The sequence below is a fragment of the Chaetodon trifascialis genome, chromosome 17 (assembly GCF_039877785.1).
Source record: "Chaetodon trifascialis isolate fChaTrf1 chromosome 17, fChaTrf1.hap1, whole genome shotgun sequence".
NCBI lineage: Eukaryota > Metazoa > Chordata > Actinopteri > Chaetodontiformes > Chaetodontidae > Chaetodon > Chaetodon trifascialis.
Window position 1 is genome coordinate 16,762,642 of NC_092072.1, and position 22,056 is coordinate 16,784,697.

At 42.8% G+C, this 22,056-nt stretch overlaps 1 protein-coding gene across 2 annotated transcripts in view; it reads left to right on the plus strand.

Annotated features, from left to right (window-relative positions):
- dlgap3 (discs, large (Drosophila) homolog-associated protein 3) overlaps positions 1-15,750 on the plus strand; it is a 108,884-nt gene extending 93,134 nt beyond the window's left edge. For both annotated transcript variants that reach the window (XM_070983940.1, XM_070983941.1), the window contains exons 4-13: positions 4,296-4,510; positions 7,316-7,418; positions 7,511-7,727; positions 9,377-9,915; positions 10,796-10,890; positions 11,843-12,062; positions 12,707-13,001; positions 13,099-13,190; positions 13,416-13,562; positions 14,251-15,750. In XM_070983940.1, the coding sequence (XP_070840041.1) occupies positions 4,296-4,510; positions 7,316-7,418; positions 7,511-7,727; positions 9,377-9,915; positions 10,796-10,890; positions 11,843-12,062; positions 12,707-13,001; positions 13,099-13,190; positions 13,416-13,562; positions 14,251-14,556 (2,229 nt within the window). In that variant the 3' untranslated portion in view covers positions 14,557-15,750. The remainder of the gene's footprint in view (positions 1-4,295; positions 4,511-7,315; positions 7,419-7,510; positions 7,728-9,376; positions 9,916-10,795; positions 10,891-11,842; positions 12,063-12,706; positions 13,002-13,098; positions 13,191-13,415; positions 13,563-14,250) is intronic.
- Positions 15,751-22,056: the final 6,306 nt, after the last annotated feature.

Below are 22,056 nucleotides of genomic sequence, written 5' to 3' on the forward strand. Positions count from 1 at the left end.
GCAGACGTCTTCCTGGAGCTGCAGATATAATGCTGTCCGGGTCTCCAACACCAGTGCAAGACCTAAGGACATGCAGCAGCACAGGTGCCATACTGAAGCAACGGCTCCAAACTGAAGCCTTGTTCTCTGGGAGCAAAACTGACAACATTTGCTGCCAGACCAGTGCAGACAGAGTGTGTAAAGACTAGATATCATACATTCAGCAACTTTAAACTTTTAAGTGGCCATATATGTTTTTATATTAACACAGACAGTTACAGTAAGCGACTAGCTGGTGAACATATGTGGAACATTTAGCTGCTAAAGAGTCAGATATTTCCCTCAAGTAGACGTGGGCAACAAAAAAACACATCTAAAACGAGAATGACTGTTGGACTTACTTTCATCACACTGCCAGAAAATGCTAATGTTGCTCCCTGACTGCTGGTCAGGGCTCATAAACCACAACATGGACTTACACTGATCAGGCATAACATTATGACCAACATTGTGTTGGTCCCCCTTTTTCTGCCAAAACAGCCCTGACCCATTGAGGCATGGACTCCACTAGACCCCTGAAGGTGTGCTCTGGCACCAAGATGTTAGCAACAGATCCTTTAAGTCCTGTAAGTTGCAAGTGGGGCCTCCATGGATTGGACTTGTTTGTCCAGCACATCCCACAGATGCTCGATTGGATTAAGATCTGGGGAATTTGGAGGCCAAGTCAACACCTCAAACTCGTTGTTGTGCTCCATTTTTGCTTTGTGGCACGGCACATTATCTGGTGAAAGAGGCCACAGCCATCAGGGAATACCGTTTCCATGAAGGGGTGTACATGGTCTGCAACAATGCTTAGGTAGGTGGTACGTGTCGAAGTAACATTCACATGGATGGCAGGAACCAAGGTTTTGCAACAGAACATTGCCCATAACATCACACTGCCTCCGCCGACTTGCTTTCTTCCCATAGTGCCTCCTGGTTCATTTATTCCCCAGTTAAGCGACGCACATGTGCAGCATTTTCAGTGGTGGACAGGGGTCAGCATGAGCACCCTGACTGGTCTGTGGCTATGCAGCCCCATAAGCAACAAACTGGGATGCACTGTGTATTCTGACACCTTTCTATCAGAACCAGCATTCACTTTTTTTGGCAATTTGAGCAACAGTAGCTCTTCTGTTGGATCGGACCACACAGGCCAGCCTTCGCTCCTGCATCAATGAGCCTTGGCCTCCCATGACCCTGTCGCCCATTCACCACAGTTCCTTCCTTGGGCCACTTTTGATAGATACTGACCACTACAGACTGGGAACACCTCACAAGAGCTGCAGTTTTGGAGTTATTCTGACCCACTCGTCTAGCCATCACAATTTGGCTCCTGTCAAAGTTGCTCAAATTCTTATGCTTGCCTGTTTTCCTGCTTCTAACACAACACTGAGGACAAAATGTTCACTTGCTGCCTAATATATCCCACCCACTAACAGGTGCCATGATGAAGAGATAATCAGTGTTGTTCACTTCAGCTGTCAGTGGTCATAATGTTATGCCCGATTAGTGTATGTCAAGTGCTGACTTTCAAATTTAAATTATTTTGTCGCATTTTGAGATCCCTCACCTGACAAAAAGGTTATGCCAGCAGAGTTCTCACATCATACAAATGTTGAGTCTAACAAGGAGCCAAATACTCAGAGTACAACACAAACTGAAGTCTGTTAAAAAAAAATTTTCTGCTATTCAGTCAAGGAGTTAAGAAATGTTCACCCATGGAAATAATCCAATAAGATAAGAACATAAGAGATTAATGGAAAAATATCCTCATATACAATGTTATCACCAGATTTGTTGGTCTGACTAACCCCAAATTAATTCTACATTGTTTCCATTGCAAACATTAGAACTCGCAAAGTCATGGAAATAAAAGTTTTAAAGTCACAAAGTTTTTTTTTTTATTTATTATTGCATAGGGAAGACAATGTGGTTCTCAGTAGCTACCAAAAACATTGTGTAATATGTATTTACAAGCTTATACTAGCAAGTCCACACTGGGTCATCTCTCAAGGTTGCTGCACAAAAACAAGGCAAAAATAAAGCAGCTCGAAGTGAAAATTGAGGGAACAAAAATAAGTGAATGTTCACTAGTCGGAATTGTCGCGGTCTGAGGCAAAGGGACAAGTTTTTTGCCATGGTGTGAGTGGCAATCACAATGTGCGGCATCAGAACCTGGTGCTCTCCGTCCCCTAAGCCTCTCCCTTCCCCTCGGCCTGTGTCTGATAGATAAGGGATGATAAAAACCAGAATATGGAGTGAGAGTGAAATGAAGATAGAAACAGTGAGGGAGAGAGAGAGAGACAAAGATCGAGGGGGAAAAGAGCAAGGTAGAGGGAATGCAGAGATAGCAAAGCAAGCTAAGGGATAGAAAAGAGATAAAGGAGGTGATGGTAGCCAAGGGGCAAAGCGAGAGGAGCAGAGAAAGATCGAGATGAGAAAATGAGAGAGATAGTACAAGGCCAGGGGGATCGGGAGATTAGGCTGAATCATCTTTTAAGTGATGACCTTAAAAACACATACTCAACTGGATGCCAAACCCTGGGGGCCTTGACTGTGTGTGCGTCAGTGTGTAGGTGTTTTCATTTGGTCACATGCTTGTGTGAGACTACACACCTCACAGCGTTTGCAAAAAAAGTGATAGATGGAGGGGTCTGTCAGGACACGCAGCTGTTGTTACTTGCTGTTAGCTCTCATAATACTGGAAAAGACGTGGGATCAAATGATACCCACACACACAAGGTCACGCAGACACACACACGTTTGCATATCCAACTGAGTGGTGCTCCACAATAATAAAATTCATTGTTCGGTACAAGGTTGATAGCTCTCCTCTGCTATGATGCTAATCAAAGCTGCACATATTTTTTATATTACCAATGCATCGTATGGACCGACCATATCCGCAACTGGCCAGTGAAGAAAGCCTCAGCAGCGAGCAAGATAAAAAGCCGTTTCCTCAGACAGTGTACTGGACTTCTTCAGGAGGCCAGAAACACAAGTCCGAAACGTTGCTAGTGTTGCCCCTTGTTCTGCTGGTTTATGTAAAAAAGTAATTGCTTTCTAGTCAGTCTTGTGCCTCAAAATGGCCAAACAAAAATAAAAAACAAACTAATGCAGCTTTAAAGACAGGATCTGCGATATCTTTAATTGTCTGGATTGCTGGAATTTTCACCTCATAACGTCACTTCATGTGAATATGCCAGAAAATATTTCACAGCTTCATTCATTGCTTTGATTAATTAATTTGTTATTTATTTTTCCCTTGGAAAGCCTTCATCCAGAGCGGGATAACATTTTCAAGAGTTATGAACGCATCGTGAAGTCATTCATTTTACATGACGGTCACAGTGGGAACCTGTCAGTAATTTTCTTTCATTTCATTGCTCCTTATGAATTCTCTGTTGTCGTCCTCCTGAGTTTCTTGTCTTGACTGTGTTCCTGTGTGTGAGATTCTCATTTTGTTTTCCCATCACTCTCATTCATCCGTCTTCCTGCTTTCTGTCTGCTCAAGTCTCACATTCTCTCTTCTTTGTTTCCTCACCCTGTACATCGGTCTGTCTGCCTACATGCCGTCTGCCGCTCCACTCTGCTCGTCTACCTGCTTTTTTTGCGTGTTGGTTTATTTGCTCTGTCTGTCGGCTTCTAGCTTACTCTATTTCTCCTTCTCTGTGTCAGTGTTTCTCCAGCTGTCAGAGTTTCTCTCTTTCTGTAAGTCCCTTTGTCCCTTTCTCTCTTTCTTTAACACCATCTCCCATGTATGCATACATGTGTGTGCATGTGTGCGCTCTCACGGTGTGCATGAGTATCTGTTCTGCTGTGTTGGCTTTACTCCGAGTGCATGTGCGCCATTGACTGGATGTGTAATTCATCGTGCTCCTTCTGTTCGAGGTGTGAAATATTTTTCACAGATGAAAAATATTTCTGTTTTGAGAAGTCTTTTGACTTTAATAACAGATATTGGGAAGAAGCTGCCAACAGTGCAGTGAAAATATCTTCAATACCTCAATACTAATAAATTCGCATTGTGATCAACTGCTTTTCTCTTAACAGTTGGTGTAGAAGAAGAATCCATACTTACTTTGAATTCATTTTAACTGTGTTTAACCCATTTGTGGAAAATCTTACTAAAACCGAGTTTGACCATGTACGTAGTCTACATGGGTGTACACCTGTACTCACCATGTGTTGCAGTTTCAGATTAATCCCCCTCTGCGCTTTCAATAGTTGCTTATGACTATGCGAATGTTGGTGCAAATGTGATTGTGCCTCAGGTCCCGTCAGAAGACTGGGGAGGTGGGTATGGCGGTGGCAGCGCATCTGACAGCGGAGGGGAGATTCCATGCCGGCGCATGCGGAGCGGCAGCTACATCAAGGCCATGGGCGATGATGACAGTGCTGACTCAGACACCAGCCCTAAAGCCTCGCCGAAGTCCACCCTGATCGCCCAGAGGGATGCCTTTAGACGATCAATCAGCATGGATCAAAGGTCAAATGTCACAAATGCAGTGTTTATATAAGTGCTGAAAGAGCCAGCCTGTGGTGGAATGTTTCTAATTACTCAAATACAATGACTTGAGTACGAGTAAATTTGAGGCACTTGTAATAACAGATTAAAATTTTTTATACCTTTCCTGTCCATGAAAATCACACTTTATTTCCAAATCTGGCTTCTTGGAATTTGAATGTCTCTGATAAACTGAAGGATGACGTGTTCCTTTCTTGGTTGAGAAAAGTTTCCTACTTCTTAAACTGAATAAACTCTTTAATCCTGTCAGATTAGCTGGAAAATGCATTGCAAAGCGGAAAACAGACTGTTTGTCTTAGCTCAAGAAAAGTTGACTTTTTAGAGATGCATGGCTGTCACAGGACAGCGACGCTACAAACATGATGATCTCATTAAAAACGTAATTTGCTCAAACTCACACATCAGGAAAATACAACATGCGCATTAATGCAGCAGTAATCAAATTTTTTTTTCATACTGAAAGTACAATTTGACCTTTAAGTTTTTAAATGCAGAACTTTTACTTGTAGTGTCGTATTTTGTTGTGGGGCATTGGTACTTTTACTTAATTAAAGGATCTGAGTACTTCTTCCATCACTGAAAAACAGCTGGCCTTCATTAAATTGCTAGTGAGGACAGTACAACTAACTATACACCTTATATCCATCCATCCATTATCCATACCGCCTATCCCTTTCGGGGTTGCGGGGGGCTGGAGCCTATCCCAGCTACAATGGGCGAGAGGCGGGGTACACCCTGAACCGGTCGCCAGCTGATTGCAGGGCCACATGCAAGGACAAACAAACATTCACACTCACACCTACGGACAATTTAGAGTCATCAATTAACCTAATGAGCATGTTTTTGGTCTGTGGGAGGAAGCCGGAGTTATACATCTTATATATACCACCTAATATACTATACATTTAATATTTCTAGAAAGCTTATTTGCTCCATTCAAAAAGCCAAAGGACATTTTACATGATGCTAATCTACTGTTGTTGAGCTCAAGAAATTCTAAAATACATGCCTTTAATATCCAGTCAATTTCAGTGTTTAGGTGTCACAGTATATTCTGATAGTATGATTCAAATTTATGTTCACCGCTGAGATGTTGTTGCTGAAATGTTTAAATTTAATTTTATTGGGGGGAAAAAAATCCAAAATTTTCACAAAAACCCAAGAGTATATATTTTCAAGTTCTTAAAGGGGATGCTCCAGTAATTTAGTTTTCTACTTTTATGAAGTGGAGGGTGGGTCAAGCTCCGAAAACACACAATCCTACATTTGAGGCACAAGGCACTGAGTTGGAGAGCTGCTCAGAGAAACACTGGAGCACTTGGAGCTCAGGTGGTGTTTGTATAATGTTGAGGGCACATGGAGGCAAGAGGCTGGGCAGCGTGGTGGATGAGACGCTGGGGCTGGAGATCGGTGTGGGAGAACTCACAGAGCACAAAGAAAAGACGCAAGAGATCAAGTACTGGTAATCAACACGAGGGAAACAGAGACTTAATATGAACCTCTACTCTCAGGTAGCACGAGCAAAGCAGCCAACTTGAGCACTAAGCAGCAGAAACAATCTGCAAACCATCCTCTGCAGTCCACAGTCTTTATGCTGTGCTTGATTGTGATAAGTCCCAGCTGTGTTGGAGCCAGCTCCCAAGCCACCAAACCACACCCAGCCTCTGCCAAAAAAGGACAGACAGGAACCAAGGCCACACTTCTCCACAGTAAGCAAGAAAATGCCAGAATTTCCCAAACCACCACCACATTTCCTATAACGCAATTCACATCCTCACTTCATCAGACCCTCCCCGCTTTGCAAACGCTCATGTCTCGCAACAAATATTCAGTTTGTAAAGCAAAACACAGGCCACAAATGTGCATCGTCTTTTTTGACTGATGCTTTCTTTGACCAATTAGGATCTTCTGAGTCAAGTCCTTAGCCAATAATAGCCAACAGCAGCCCATGTTGAATGGAAGTGCCTCATTTGTGTGAAGGTCAAGCCAGCTGCAACTGATTTTGCAGACGAATGGCGCTTTGTACAGCCAATGAAATTCTGAAAATGGGAATATGCTGCTTCAGCGGGTAATTTAAAACCAAATCAGGGAATTTGGTGCATATAAGGATATTACACAAAGTTTTAAATGATAAGTATCAGAAATGGCCTCAATATTAACATATATAACTGATAACATAAGTATAGGATATGAACGTGGATGGCCTAAATATAGATTGCCTGAGCATAAATATAGATATTTCTCTAGATAAATACGGTAAATGGACTTCTAGATATACTACTATGAAAACATATGTACCATATTCAGTTTCTGTGGTATTGTTATCATTTTTTATTGAATTTGAACTAGGGTAAGGTTTCATGCTGTGGCCCCATCGTGTTTTCCAGCTGATGGGGCCCAGATATAGTCATCTTCAGGCATCTATTTGCAAAAAAACACTCAGGCAGAAATAAACACTTTGTACTTCAGTGTGTTCAGACTTCCATTTCTCAATACCAGTGGTTCTTACAGTGATTCTGCTGGGGATGAAACATCGTGTTACCTTTCATTCAGTGAAATTTTACACTATAGTTGTGCTTAACCAAATGGTGTACAGTGTGCTGTTGAATGTTACAAACAAAATGAGTTTTTGACAAAAGTAGCACAGCTGAAGATTTTACAGCCAGAATATGATATGAAGTAAGAAATAACTATCTGTGTCATCATACACTGTACTGTCGGTGTTCCAGTTGTCAGTCAGGCTGATTAGTGTTATTTTCCACTCAGGTACTCATGTAAGCAGTGTACAGACTCCTACCCCAACACCCGAACTACACCCAAGACCCACACCCGCTCTCGCAGTTACACCCGCTCTCTGACCAGCTCACAGGTAACAACTATAGTTGTTTATTTGTGTGAATTGTGTTTGTATAGGGCCTTGACTAAATCCTTGTATCTCTCACCTTCCTTGTCATACTTCAGCTTGGAGACACGTTGAACCGTCAGTTTGAGGCAGTGTGTGAGACCATGTTCGGGGAGGTGGAGTCTCAAGCCGTGGAGGCCCTGGATCTCCCAGGTGTGTTCCGCACTCGCAGCCACAGCTACGTCCGCGCCATCCAGGCCGGCTGCTCCCAGGACGACGACTGCCTGTCTGTCTTCTCCATGTCAGGCCCCCAGGGCAGCATCAAGGGCGGGGCCGGTAAGTGTGTGGTGCGGTGTACCAATATGTCTGTGTGAGGGTTAGAAAGATGCTTGGTTGTCTTCCATGTGGTGGTAACCTGCCGGGAGACACAGCAGGACAGCCAGTGGGGGAGAGAATTTTGTGACAGCTTGTGTCTGCTTACCTCCACAAAAGCTAGTTTATACACTTGCACGCACGCATCCACAAACCACACACCCGTAGCCACAGCAGCATGCAATGAGTTTTTAATTTTTAATTTTCAACCTTTTTTTCTCTATCCTTTCAATTTCTATGATCTTTTTTCACCCAAGCCTTCTGCTCTTCTGCAGCACTTTCCTTGTGTTTGTGTATATGTGTGCATGCAATAAGCATAGACTTGTGTCTTCTGTTATTGTGCATGCTCTTTGTTCTCTGTCATCTCTGTCTTTTCTTTGTATCTCATCTCTCCCCTCACCCTCCCTTGTGTGATCGCCAGTAGCTCAGGCTCAGTAATAGGTACAGGAACGCTCATGATTATGATGATAGCTTAGCGTCTCCAACTGCTTCATTCTCTCCATAGCACGTGTCTTCCAGCTGTACCCTCACAGTTTCACCTTTTTACTCACTATCACTCATCTTTGTGTGAAACATATTTGTTTTGTGCATTTAAGCAATCACTGTCTTACATAAGCCTAGTTTGCAGTACATCAGCAGTAGTTTGTGATTCTGTGTGTGTGTGTGTGTGTGTGTGTGTGTGTGTGTGTGTGTGTGTGTGTGTGTGTGTATGGGTGGGAGGGTGGTTATCTTTGCTTATGACTGTTTGTACAGTAGACTGCGGAGCCACTTGAGTGTCTTACAGGATTCAAATTTCCAAGCTTAGACCAGCAAATCCCTCTTGATGCTTATTAAAGTCTGCGAGGTTTCATACATATCAACCATAAGCACCCACACACACACACACACACACACAGTAAGCAAACTCAAGGACACATACACCTACATACATGCGTGCTCCCATAATGGAGCTTATACAGCTGCATGGTTAGGATCTTTGTAAACTGTGACAAGCTGAAGATGCTTAGAAAGAAATGCATTAAAGATTGACATTTTATTTACTGAAAATAAACTCTGTGTGTGTGTGTGTGTGTGTGTGTGTGTGTGTGTGTGTGTGTGTGTGTGTGTGTGTGTGTGTGTGTGTGTCGAAGCCATGCGGGAGGAGACAGAATCTTTCTCATTTTAAGATTTCTCTCAGGAAATTGCTTTATCTTTTTAAGGAGCAGAGTTAAGTTAGCTCAAGGGAAGAGATTTTCCTTTGTCACTTTTTCTGTCATGTCTGTCTTTTCCACCACTTCACTGTCTGCGTCTCACTGAAATTCAAACCACAAGCTGATTTTTGGTGAAAAGAAGTCACACTTTTGGTTGTGTTCATGAATCTTTCTGTCACATCTTGCACTGGCATTATTTCTTAATGATTTTGTTGTTTTCTCTTTTTCTCTCTCTGCGTTGGCTCACCCCCTTTTCATGTCCACAAATTTCCCTTTTTTCACTCTTTTCCTTTCACCTTTTCCTTCCAGTCTGTCCCTTTTGTAAGTATTCCCCTCCCAAGCTCCCTATTGATATAGTACCCATGTTACTTTTAACACCCCACTATCCCTCTGTCTTCTTCTCTCCCTCTTCTGACACTTCAGTCTTTCCTTATCGTAAAGGTGCTCCTCCCCCACTCCCACCTCGCATGTCCAAGTCTTCACTCTCAGTGCGAGCCCAGAGCAGCACCGAGTCCACCCAGGATGCCTACTTCCAGAACAGTGGACAGTTGGTCTCGAGCTCAGGTCTCGGGCGTCCCAAGCAGCACAGCAACTCCGTGGACCTGGGCAGCTCTGACGGCCCCTCAGGTCGCTCCTCCAGAGGCGGGTACTACACCGCCACAGGCCCTGGACGCTCCCGACAGCACAGTAACTCAGCAGAGAGCCTAGATGGGGTGAGGGGTTCGAGGGAGCTGGTGCCCTATGGAGGAGGACCAGGAGTTGGGGTGAGGGCCAAACACAGCAGCTCAGCCGACAGTCTGCTAGAGGGGCCACCGAGGCCAGCTAGGGAGAGGGACGGCAGGGGCGGGGGCAGCCTGGGAAAGTCAGTCTCCCTGCCTCAGAACAGCATAGTGCTGAGTAAAGCTGGAGGGCAGGACGAAGGACGTGGTGGGAGAAAGTGGAGACCATCCATAGCTGTACAGGTGAGAAAGGACATTTTTCTTGAGCAAAATTAGGCTGCAACTATCTGGTCTGTCTAGTAAAATTACAATCACGATTACATAATGTGCATATTTTCTTACAGAGAATTAGACAAGAAGTGTTTGGAAACAATTAGCATAGCTTAGCATAAAGATTGGAAACATGAAACAGCTGGCATGCTTTTCCTAAAGCAGCACTTTAAAATCACTAAATAACAGGTTTGTCTGTTTGTATGTATCTATAACCACTTCTTGGCAACCAGCAGCCGGGGACACACAAATTCCTGGACTTTTTAGATAGGAGACTAGACATTTTGGAAAATAAGCATTGCTTCTTCATTTTGTTGCCGAAATATTGATGATAAGATCGCTTCAACTCTCATGTGTCTGGTAAATATGAAGTTACCAGCAGCAACTGGTTAGCATGGCTTAGCATAAATGCTGGAAAAAGGCTAAAACAGCAAGACTGGCTCAGTCCAAAAAAATCTACTCCCATTCTAACCCCTTATAAAACTACATCTTGTTTTTGTACTTAGCTTTATGTATAGATTAAACAAATAAGATATAATGTGTTAATTACTGAGCTTTAGTGGTGCTGGTAGGTGGATTTGTTACCTTTGCACAGAGCCAAGCTGTTTCCACCTGTTTTCAGAATTTATGCTAAGCTAAGCTAACTGTCTGCTAGCTGTAGTCTGTTATTTTGAGGAAAAGATAGGAGAGTGCTGTTGATGTTCTCATCTCAGGCCCAAAAATGAATGAGTGTATGTCTCAAAATGTCTAACTATTGCTTTAATCGCAGTTATGTGCGATGATTTTAGGATGTATATTTGAACAGATACCACCGGAGTCTGACTGTGGTGCTTTGTGGCTCCTTCTGTTCCAGGTGGACAGTTCAGAGACTCTGTCAGATTCAGACGCAGAGGGCAAAGCTCTCACAGAGGTCCACTCTATAGGGGTCCAAGTAGAAGATGACAAAAGGTAACGGTAATACAACTGAGAATCAAAGCAACAAAAAAGTATTTATCCTTGAAATCTTCTAAACTTGAAGTACGTTTGTTTTGCCTGACATTTAACTTGCCTTAATCATGGACGCAAGCTCGAAAACTAGGATGTGCCTTTGTTTATTTGCTCATTTAATTTTGCCCCAAAATGGGTGTCTTCATCAAGAGGTTTTGGTCTTTGCACAGTAATTTATGTAAATAATTTTAATATATAATTTGAAAAAGCCTTCATTTCCTGGGCACCCAACAGTGCAGCCACCTATGGTTGATTTCTAGGCTAGATCCTATTATTTCATTTAACATTTCATCAGACATCACAGCTTGAACTCAGTATCACTTTGTTCCAAGAATGTGGTGTTTTTCGACTGTAACCATGACTACTGCAAATCATACACTCGACATGACTTTTACATTTGATGCAGCCCTGCTCCTAATTATCTACTGTTGTATCATTGCCTGTGGGTCAGATTCACACGCGAGCAGTCACAACATCACATTCTCCAAACCCCGAGCAGAGTGTGATCATGCACCTGTTAACAATGTCCCCTACCTCCTGCAATAATCAAGGGTAACAGTGTGACATAGGGGGAGAAAACAGGAGTGCGACAACGGAAATCTGAGTCACACCTCACAGCTCATCAGACAGCAAAGAAGGATGAGGGGAGGTGGGGTACAGACTTTTAATAGAGTAAACACTCATCACTGAGTCCATTGACATGATATTTGCTCACACTGGTGCGTCATATGCCAGAGGATTTAGCAGGGCTTATCACAACTGCGTGAGTAGTAGTGACTGCAGTGACAGCATGACTATCCCTGCTGCAACAGAAATGTGCAATTATCAAAGGAGATAAATAATTTGAGGAATTGCATGTGATACTTCGTGTGACTGGATGGCTATGGGCCTGCCGTGACTCCCTGTGTTGCAGGCGGGCTCGTTTCAAGCGGTCCAACAGTGTGACGGCGAGCGTGCAGGCCGACCTGGACCCTGAGGGCTTCCCGGGGCTCAGCATTGCCGTGCCAACACAGGACAAGAGTCTCCAGTTCGGCTGTTCCTTCCAAAGGCACTCGTCAGAGCCGGAGTCAGCTAGCCAGTACACAGAGTGCCACCGCACCGTTCACACACAGGGACAATGGGCCTACAGAGAGGTAGGGATGACAAAGTCGATACCACTCTCACATCTGTCTGTTATATATGAATATACAGCCAAGAGACAATTTGCTTAGCTTAGCTTAGCTTAGCTTAGCACAAAGACTGAGGACTGGGAAAACAGCTAGCCTGGCCACAAATTGTCATTTTTGTTTGAATTCAACAAAATGAGATATAACGTGTTAATTAGTCAACTTTTGAGGTGCCGGCAGGATGATTTGGTTATCTTTGGACACAGACTGGCTAGCTGTTTCAGTCTCTATGCTTAGCAGTGCTAATGCTGCTTGCTGTTGATTTATATTTCATGAGCAGACATGACAGTGCTATCAGTCCTCTCTTCTGATTCTCAGCTGGAGAGCAACCCATTCCTTTAAATATGGGCTAAAAAGATGGTGTGTTTTGTAAAATCAGGGTCAAGCTAAGCGAGTCCTGGTAGGGAGTAACATGAACTAGTGATGAGAAGAAAAATGTTTACTTTTAAAAAGAAAAAAAATGTCAAATTATTATACTCATATTAAATTTTAGATATTTAGTGACTTAAATATCATCACATTGGCCAAATAATGCTGTGTCTTATCATCCATTAGTCAGTAATCCAATACGTTAAGGTCAAATAAATTGACAACATCTCATGTTATCCCAGGATTTTATCCAGAGTGGCTACACCACTGAGCCCTGCCCAGCAGACCCGCGGCCCCACCAGCACCCACACCTGCCTCCACGTTCCCACTCCCCTCTCCCCATCACCTCTGAGAGAGCCTGGGCCGGAACACCGTCCCTGGAGGGCCCCCGGAGCCTGCCCGACTCGGGCCGAGCCTCGCCCTGCATGAGGGATGGAGAGTTCTTCCTACGCCTCCTACAGACGGAGGTGGAGAGGATGGAGGGCTGGTGCCAGACCATGGAGAGAGAGGCAGAGGAGAACGAACTGCCAGAAGAGAGTGAGTTTGGGAAGAGGATCAAAAGGATCAGAGATAAAGATAAATGATGAATAATTCTTGGATTTTTAAAACTACTTATATGCCGTTTCCTCCCTAGTTCTTGAGATGATTCGAAATGCAGTTGGCAGTGCCCAGATGCTTATGTCTCAGAAAGTCCAGCAGTTCTTCCGCCTCTGCCAACAAAGTGTGGTGAGTGTGTGTGATTGCATGCAAAATCATGACAGCACACATTAGATATGGTGCATGGTTTTGCCGAGATTCACTGTCGCTAAGGGCAAAATTTGCTTGGCTGCAAAAACACGTGTGCAGAAATTGGTCCTATGGAATTTTGTTGTCCCTTTCGCTTTTTCACAAATCCTTGTATATTACTTTGTCATCCATCACATGTAATGTCCTGCCTCTCTGCCCACCCAGGACCCATCCGCATACCCCCAGCCTACCTCTCAGGACCTGGCAGGCTTCTGGGACCTGCTCCAGCTCAACATAGAGGACGTCAGGGTCAAGTTTCAGGACCTCCAGAGGCTCAAGGACTCTAGTTGGAGACTCCCACCTGAAAAGAAGGTGAGAGGCCCAGGGGTCCAAACAGCTCTGGTTTCCCTACAGCACTGCCCCAGAGCTAAGATGGCAGTGTGCAGAAGAGTAGCGCAGATGGTCGTGCCCTCCAAACCTTTGCAGGCTGTGAAAATACAGAACAACAAGAGGAACTGAGCTAAGCTGCTCACGAGACCGTGGAGTCTTAAACTACTAGAGATCTAAATGCATATCAGCATTGCTGCATTTATTGCTGCTGGTCAGACAGAAGAAAACACTTGTCTGTTACATTCTTGTCTATAAAGCTTAGGCTACTCACTGATCAACATTATTCTTGATACCAAACTAACAATTGTTTCTCTTTCCTTTTTTTCTTTTTACATTATCTTTGTTTACCTTTTCTTCCCCATTTCATTTCCTTTTACGTCCTCCAATGCCAATGCATGCCGAGATACTTTTGCTGACTTTTTGTTGATTTTGGTTATTTGTTTGTCATAATGTCTCGGTCCATGATTCTTCCTCACTTGAATTTTACCCTTTCTGTTGGTGGTTTTGCTCTTTGGTTTGTCATTCTCTTTGTTTCTCCCAATATTTCCACTTTTTTTTTGCATGGGGTCCCTTTCATGCAACCACACAAAACCATTTTTTTCACCACCCGATGCAATGAATCCACTGTCCGTTTCCATCTTATATCTGCGTGTCACCATTACTGGGCTAGGAGGATAAGAAGCTTCCTCCTCCCTTACCAAAGAAGCCAGCAGGCGGGGTGAGTGGCAGCCTCCGGGCCGATAGCAGCGGGGATGGGGGTGCCGGAGGTGGGTCAGGGGGCCTGGTGGTGCCTCGCCTGGGTGGACATACCCTGCCCATCAAGGAGAAGTCCCTGGACCTCGGGGACCGTCAGAGGACAGAAGCGAGGAGGAGGCTGCTGCAGACCAAGCGTGCCGCCTCCTTCAGGCAGAACTCGGCCACAGAGAGTGCCGACAGCATCGAGATCTACATCCCTGAAGCCCAGACTCGACTCTGAACACAAGCCTGAGGAGTCTCCCACCCACTTCCTCACTAACCCATCTTCCTGCGAAGCTGACCCACTCAGTCTTTCTCTGAACCCATTTCTGGATATTTTTTGGGTCATTGCTGTTTATCCTCGACCTTCCCTTCGGCATTTCCAACACTTAACACCACAACTGCAAATTCATCTCTTGCTCATTAAATAAGCAATGACAGCCATTTTAGTGTCTTGAAATTTGGATATTTTAGTGACACAGAGGCCTCGACATGAAATGGTAGCTAGCAGATATGAGTTATAGACTTTTTTTAAGAATTCTCTGATTTCTTTTTGGCTGTCAGCAAACAAGAAATTGTCCACTTTTATAACAGCGGTCAGCAGAGGTTCACGCAGTAGTAGCATGCCTGTGCGTGTTCACCTAGCACTCCTCCATCACTGAAAATAAAGGGCTTAACAGGCACAAAACCTCTGCGTGAGGAGGTGACAGAATCACCCAATTTATCCCCTGTTGCCATCTCCTGAATGCCATTTGCAGCAGAGTCAGCAAAGATATATCCACACTCTTCACTGATGCTACCGGTACGGATGAATAAACATGGATTCATTTCTCTTCATCAGTTTAAATGCCCTTAAAGACAGACGGTTGGCAATCCCCAAAGAACATTCTCCAAGCATAGTCAGTCAACTACAGCTGGCTCCTCTCACCCAGGTGCCATCTGTCCACCCAGGCACCCAGTCAAAGATTATGAAACAGTTTTCTGCCTCCTTCCTTCACTCCTCACAACCCGCGTATCCATCGACTACCCTCAGCATTCAGCAGTGAGGCTGTTTGAATGTGCAAGTGCTATTTGTACATAGTGTGCACACTGATGTTTGCCAAAAGGAGCTTTTCTGCGGTGTAGCATCACAGCCTTGACAGCTAGAGAGCATCACAGACACAAAAACACAGTCGTTTGCATTTTATGTAGTCTCTCTGAAGTTTCAAGTGTTCAGGGGTGGGGCTGCTGGGAATTTTTAGGGGAATATTTGGTGGCTTTTCAGGACTTCGCTGAGAATGGCTCCATTTCACTGTGAGACTTTAGCACCACCAAGTGGTCAAATGAGGACCCAAACCAACAACAGTGGTCCGCAGAGAGTTCTTTCCACCTCAGTCAGGAATTTACAGATGCCCTGATGAAACAGCCATGAAAGAAGATCCGTTTTTTGTTTTTTTGTTTTTTTTTCTCGTTCTTTTCTTTCCCTTATCGCACATTGTCTTTTCTCTTCTCTTGAATAATCAGAGTGGACCTTCCCATCATATAATTGCATAGTTGAGAAAATAAAGCAGCGGATCACAAAGTAAAAAGGGGGCGGCTGCCAAAGTCTTCAGCAGATTCTCAGAATTTCACACGAAGAAAGAGAGAATGATCTCTCCGTTCAAAAGAAAACAAAAGGAGCCATATTCAACGTAGCTCCCTCCAACGCCCACCCAAAGAGTCATTAAAGAGAGGAAACCAGCAGTTGCGAAATGATGAAGAAGCAACTTGATAGTGTTTATACTGGGATTAAATAGCATTTGTTGTGAATGGAATTGTATCGTATGTTGGCTGCACTATGTGTTCCTTTCCCTTCGTTTTTATTTACTTCTTGAAATCATACTATCAGATGTTTCCAGTGAACAAAGTGTAGCATGATTTTAAAAACTCTGAAGGGGTCTCATTTACACATTTATGTCAGAGCAGCTATCTATAGCTGAAGCGTTTCGTATGGATGGTGATGTAGGTTTGTATGCTTGCGTGTAGTATGAATATGAAGGGCTGTGTGTCAGGGACGTGTGATGAAGCCCAATGAATACTAAAAAGTCCAAGCATGACCTTTTTTTTTTTCTTTTTCATTTGGATGGAATAAGTTGGTAAAATGGGATATTTTAATGGGAGATGTATATTTTATAATATAATCTACATTTCTAGATTAGTAAAGACTATTGAGTACAGTACATGTACAAAAAAAAGCATATATCAAACGTGAAATACTACAGTATTATTATGATAGATTATAGCATTGTGTGATACTACAGCTGTGTGGCATATCCAGACTCAGTACATGTGAAAAAGAATTTCAAATGTTTATCATCTTCAATTTGTGAGTGCTGGGTCAGGTTCACAGGGTATATAACTGGCAAGAGCGTTAATTGCCAAGTATGATCCTCCTTAGGCCTACTGTATATCTGTCTGTGGTTCTAACAACATATACTGCTGTACCCCCTCCCTGTATTTCCTCTTTAGAACCAACCACATGTGCCTAACCAGCTATATGTGGAGGTTTCCTTTGAACACAGTTTACAGTATATATATATCTCTATATATATAGAGATATATATATAAAGAAAGATATGTAAATAGAAATATAATATAAAATCTCCAGAGAATATTGTTAAAGAAAATGTTTTTATTGTACTGACATGCCATCCTTTGTCTCCCTCACTTTCACTTGCAATACACACATAAGACTGGCAGATTATATCGATGTTAACACTGCATGTTTTATGTCAATCTCGTTTGGGAAAATTTAGCAGAATCCAATTTTTGACTGATAAAAGGAGAGCAAAATTTTGTAGCTTATAAACCTTTTTTGTGACTGAAAAAAAAGACAAGATTTTACAGTGTGGTTATTTCCATTAGTCACTTCTTTGTACAAAGAGTATATCCTTGGAGGACGACCTTGAAAACAGCAATCAGTGTTTTGATGTGAATCTCAGCAGATCAATTTAACAACCTCCATGTGAAACAAGCTGCCCTGGCGATGGAAAAAAAAGGGGGGCGGCTGAGAATCAGACGTCATGTTTAATTCATCTGCGACAGCGTGGGTTGCAGAGCAGCCTTTTTATCCCCTCATCCTTGTCCCCTGTTACCCTCAAACTTGACAACATCTCAGTGGTGTTTGGCACAGCCCTCATCAAACAAAGCACAAAGACCTGCTTTTATACTGTTACTCCACTGTGAAGGCCTCTGGACTCCACCCTCGCAACCCTCAAACCTACACCGGGAGGGATGGCAAGGTCTTTCCAATACAAGCCGGCCTTGAGGGACACCAGGAATCACAGAGGCTTTGTGGGATGTTTATCCACCGTAGCAACTACTACTTCTTCAATTCTCACTGACTTTCTCCTCTATTCTTTTGATCACACGTTGAGGTGTTAGCCAGCCACCTTGCCTTGAAACAGGTCCATTGCAAACACACTTTTGGTGGTATGATTTTCATCCTTTCTGTTCTGTATTTTACACATCCATTTGTCTTATGTTCTCACAGTATAAATACAGGAGCCTCAGCTAAAAATAGCACCTGGGTGTATAGTTGTACAAACATTATCCGAGCACTCACCACCACACCAGACAGACTACTACATGAACCCTTTCACCTCTTTCTAGAAGTGCAAAAACCCCTCGCGGACAGCCAGACGGACAAGTCAACTCCAAGTACCTCAGTTTCTAGCAGCAGTGTCTCCAACCCCGACCCAGGCCTCTGTCCTCAGGGGATGTAACGCCACACAACCGATGGACCCTGAAAATACAGGATCAGATCAGTCCCACAGGAACGTCATCCATATTCTCTGAATGAAAGGGGAAATCCTTTTGAGCCCAGATTCTCTAGTAGCCATTTTCTGAGACTGGAGAGTGAAAGAAGTGGTGGTTGAGGCAAGAGCTCAATTGTAGCCAATGTGTGTGTGTGTGTGTGTGTGCTGTATACTGTACATCTACAGGAGAGATGCTGTAGCAGCAGATTTGAGTTTTGGTTATGCCGATATTTCTGAGACGCAGAGCTGCTCTGGAGGAAAAAGCTGGTTGGTTAAACCTTGGTGGGAGAGGCCAATGAAAAAAGTTTGTCCAGATTAAACACCTTGAGCTGTGGCCTCTGAGTCACTTTCCGTTACTCCCTGCAATATTTCAATGTCCACTGTCAGAAATGTTTTGTTTGTTTCAATGAACAAACATGTTCCAGCTGTTGAATGTTTTTAACTAAGTAGCAACAATAGGAAACGTTAGATTAGCATTAGCAGTAACGTAGCATAGTTTTAATGGATAACTGGATTGCACACATGCATTATTTTCTGTGAATCTTCTTGCGCATTCGTAGGCAATTTCAATCCACTGCGGCAATGGGGGACTCCGCCACTAACACTGAAAACTACAATGCAGAAAAAGAGTTTCAGAATGTCATTACATTAAATGCCTATTGGTAAAAAAAATGGCAACTACAAACAGCATCAGAAACAGGCCCTGATTTCCTGAAAATCTTAAGGATTCGATCTTTAATACTAATTATACTTTGACCAAAGTACCTTAAAACATATTTTTGGTTCTTCTGTCCGAGGTTTTACTTCCCTCCGCCTCCAGAGCAGCTCAACGGCTAGAAGATGTTTAACTGAAACTCCAATGTGCCTTTAGCTCTGAGGTGTAATTGCATTTGTATGCGTGTGTGACAGCGTGTGTTTATTTACACTGTAATGTTGTTTAACAGTACACACACAGGTAACCATGTGGGTCAGAGACAACTGAGCAATTACTGTGTAATTAACAAAAAAATAATACCCTGCCACCCTCATGTTTACAAAAATGTAAATACCTGTTGCCAATGGACATTGCTCTTCTCAATATTACATATATTGTTATTACAATATGATTATTATTAGTATGATTATTGTCATTAAAAAGATTAATTATTGCCATGACGCTCATTCTTATAAATGGTGTTGTCAACTATAGGTATGGGTAAACATTGTTCTGTATTCAAGGGCGAGTCTTGTGTACGATAACATAAAAAATAGCTTAATCTATGATGACAAGTCTTCAATCGCTGCTACTAAGGAGATGGAGTAGAAGAAAAGCAAACTGACAATAACTCTGGGAAGACATTTTTCTCTGGGATCAATGATGGACACTCCAATGAGGAGTGAAAGATCACCAAAAGAGGAAAGCATTGAGCAGATGGAGTGGAAGATCCAGACATCAACCTTCTTTATGTGCATCTGTACCACTCTGGACTCTTAGTTCTGCCACAGGAGGAAACCAACATGGACATCAAACTGATACCAACTCTACTCTCTCTGTATTCTATGTAGCAAAAACTAAATAGCCCCTTGTTCTCTGCTCTCCTCCTCTTTCATCTTTCTTGCGTTTCTCATTGAACACCATGATTTTTAATCAGACGGGTTTGATACAGCAAGCTTTTCTGTCTTTCAGCCCAGCTTTACTCGTGTTCTCGTTTTCTACATCTGATTCAGTGCCAAGACAGCATATTGTACATACAAACATTAAATGCTTCTGTTTTTTTTCTCCTATAAAAACAACTGACTGGAGCATATAGCAATAGCGATGCCATCAGATATGAACTTTGTTTCATAATGCCACCAGTGGACACACTAGATGCATGAGAACACCACAGTGAGCGGGAGATGCAGCGGGAACATGTGCTGGAGAGCAGTGGAGGTCGTTGCACAGTGAAGTATAAATCATGATTCTGTTTGTTGTGTTGTGGTTCTCATTTTGTACATACAAATTTATTTATTGATCTTGTATGTTTTATGGATCTGGATGTGTCAGAGGAGCACGTCTGATAGCGCTGAAGCCCAGAGAGATGGCACACTGTGACGTGGTTTACCCCAACACAGAATGTAACACTGTCAATGTTGTCAAAACATTTTCTAATGGCTAATATTATTACTATTAATATGATTATTATAAAGCTATTTTAGCGAGTTAAATGAAGTGTGCTGTGTCTCCTTTGTCTTTCTTTTGTCTTGCTTTTTTTCAACTACTAAAAGTTTTAAGCGCTGAAAAAAAAAGAAAGAATCCTTTAGTCAGTTAAAGGTCCAGAAAACTTTCACATCTGAACTTTGTGTTATATTAAATACTCATGACTAAATTAGCAACAACAACAGCTGAAAAAAAAGAGAGAGAGAGAGAGAGAGAGAGAGAGAGAGAGAGAGAGAGAGAGAGAGAGAGAGAGAGAAGCAGTTAGGTGTTAGCAGTTTTTGATTAAAATGTTGCTAACCTCTGATTGGTCCACAGAAATGCATGACATCACCTTTCCTTAGCCTCACTAATTTCAAACCAGCTGGAAACAAAAAGGATTTTAAAGCAGTTTAAAGCATAAGTTGGACACTTTTGGAAAAAAACTTATATGCTCTCTGACAAGGAGTTAGATGAAGAAATGGATAACATACAGCTGTACAAAAACCAAAGCTGAGCTGTAAAGGTGCTGGTTAGAGGATTTTGTTCCCGTTGAATAGAGCCACATTTCCCTGTTTACAGTCTCTATGCTAAGCTAAGCTAACTGGTTGCTGACCATAGCTTCAGATTTAATGACAGGCATGAGATGATTCAGGCATGAGAGTGTTATTGATCTTCTCTAACTCACTGCCAGACAGCAAATAAGCTAAATTTCCAAAGTGCTGAACTATTCCTATTAAATTGTGTTTATGCTGGACTGCATTTCAAATAGCAAGCTGATTTTAGGGTGTTTATAAGAACTATTCTAATAGAGTGACCTATATTTTAATTGCAAAAAACAGCTTCTCTGAAAGTAATTGTCTGCCTTATTGTACTTTGTCATGTTGAAATCTGTCTGAAGCTAGTGGCACTCTGTCATGATAAAATCATGACTGAACACACTACTAAAGGACTTAGTAGACAGACATTTTTTGCAGATATACCCACTTGGGAGAACACATGAAAAATGCAAAGTGCAGGGGGTCTTCTTCTCTCTTTCTGCCTGAAGCAATTTGCAATGTAAATACCAAGCAGGTTAAAGGAGAGGACAGAGAACAATTTAGCGTCGGCGTAGCATTGAGTCAAATGCACATTCCCGCAGGCATCCTCTTCCCACTCAGGTCTGAATTCAGACTGACACATTGAGGGGATATTTTTGTCCTTTCACAGTAGCTGTGGTACAGAACTACACTCACGGACATAGCCCGCTGTAACTGAATATAAAGTGTTCACCTGAGATTTAAGAACATGCAACAGTAGCCTCCGGGTCCAAGAAGCAGGCTCGAACCAAAGTGCAGGCGTTGAAGTGTGAGAGGTGAATAAGTAATGCCACCTCAAGGCACTTAACGGGGTTGCTGAAAATAAAAGTGCTAACAAGTGCTGTGCAGAACACTAAAACATCTAGGAGCACCCATGTCGTCTTGTTCCCAATGGTGACCGTACTATGTAGAGCAAAAAACGAAGTTATTCATTCATACTTGAGTGCAAAGAGTTGAGAATTATTTAAGTCAGAGCACAACACAGTGGCATGGAAGGAAGCTTTAAGTGCCATTAGGAACACTGAGACACAACTTTTTGACTTTTCTGAAGGGATGTTTCAAAAACCCTGCAGGCCAAGGACACTGTGAGAATAATGTAAGAAAGTGGACCACGAACAACAGTATTTTAAAATATCTCAAAGTTTAAACTTAGTTCTGGACGCTGTTGCTTTTCCTAGAGCTTCATTGGAACCTTTAAAATCACTAATATACTGTATAAACACACAGGAAAT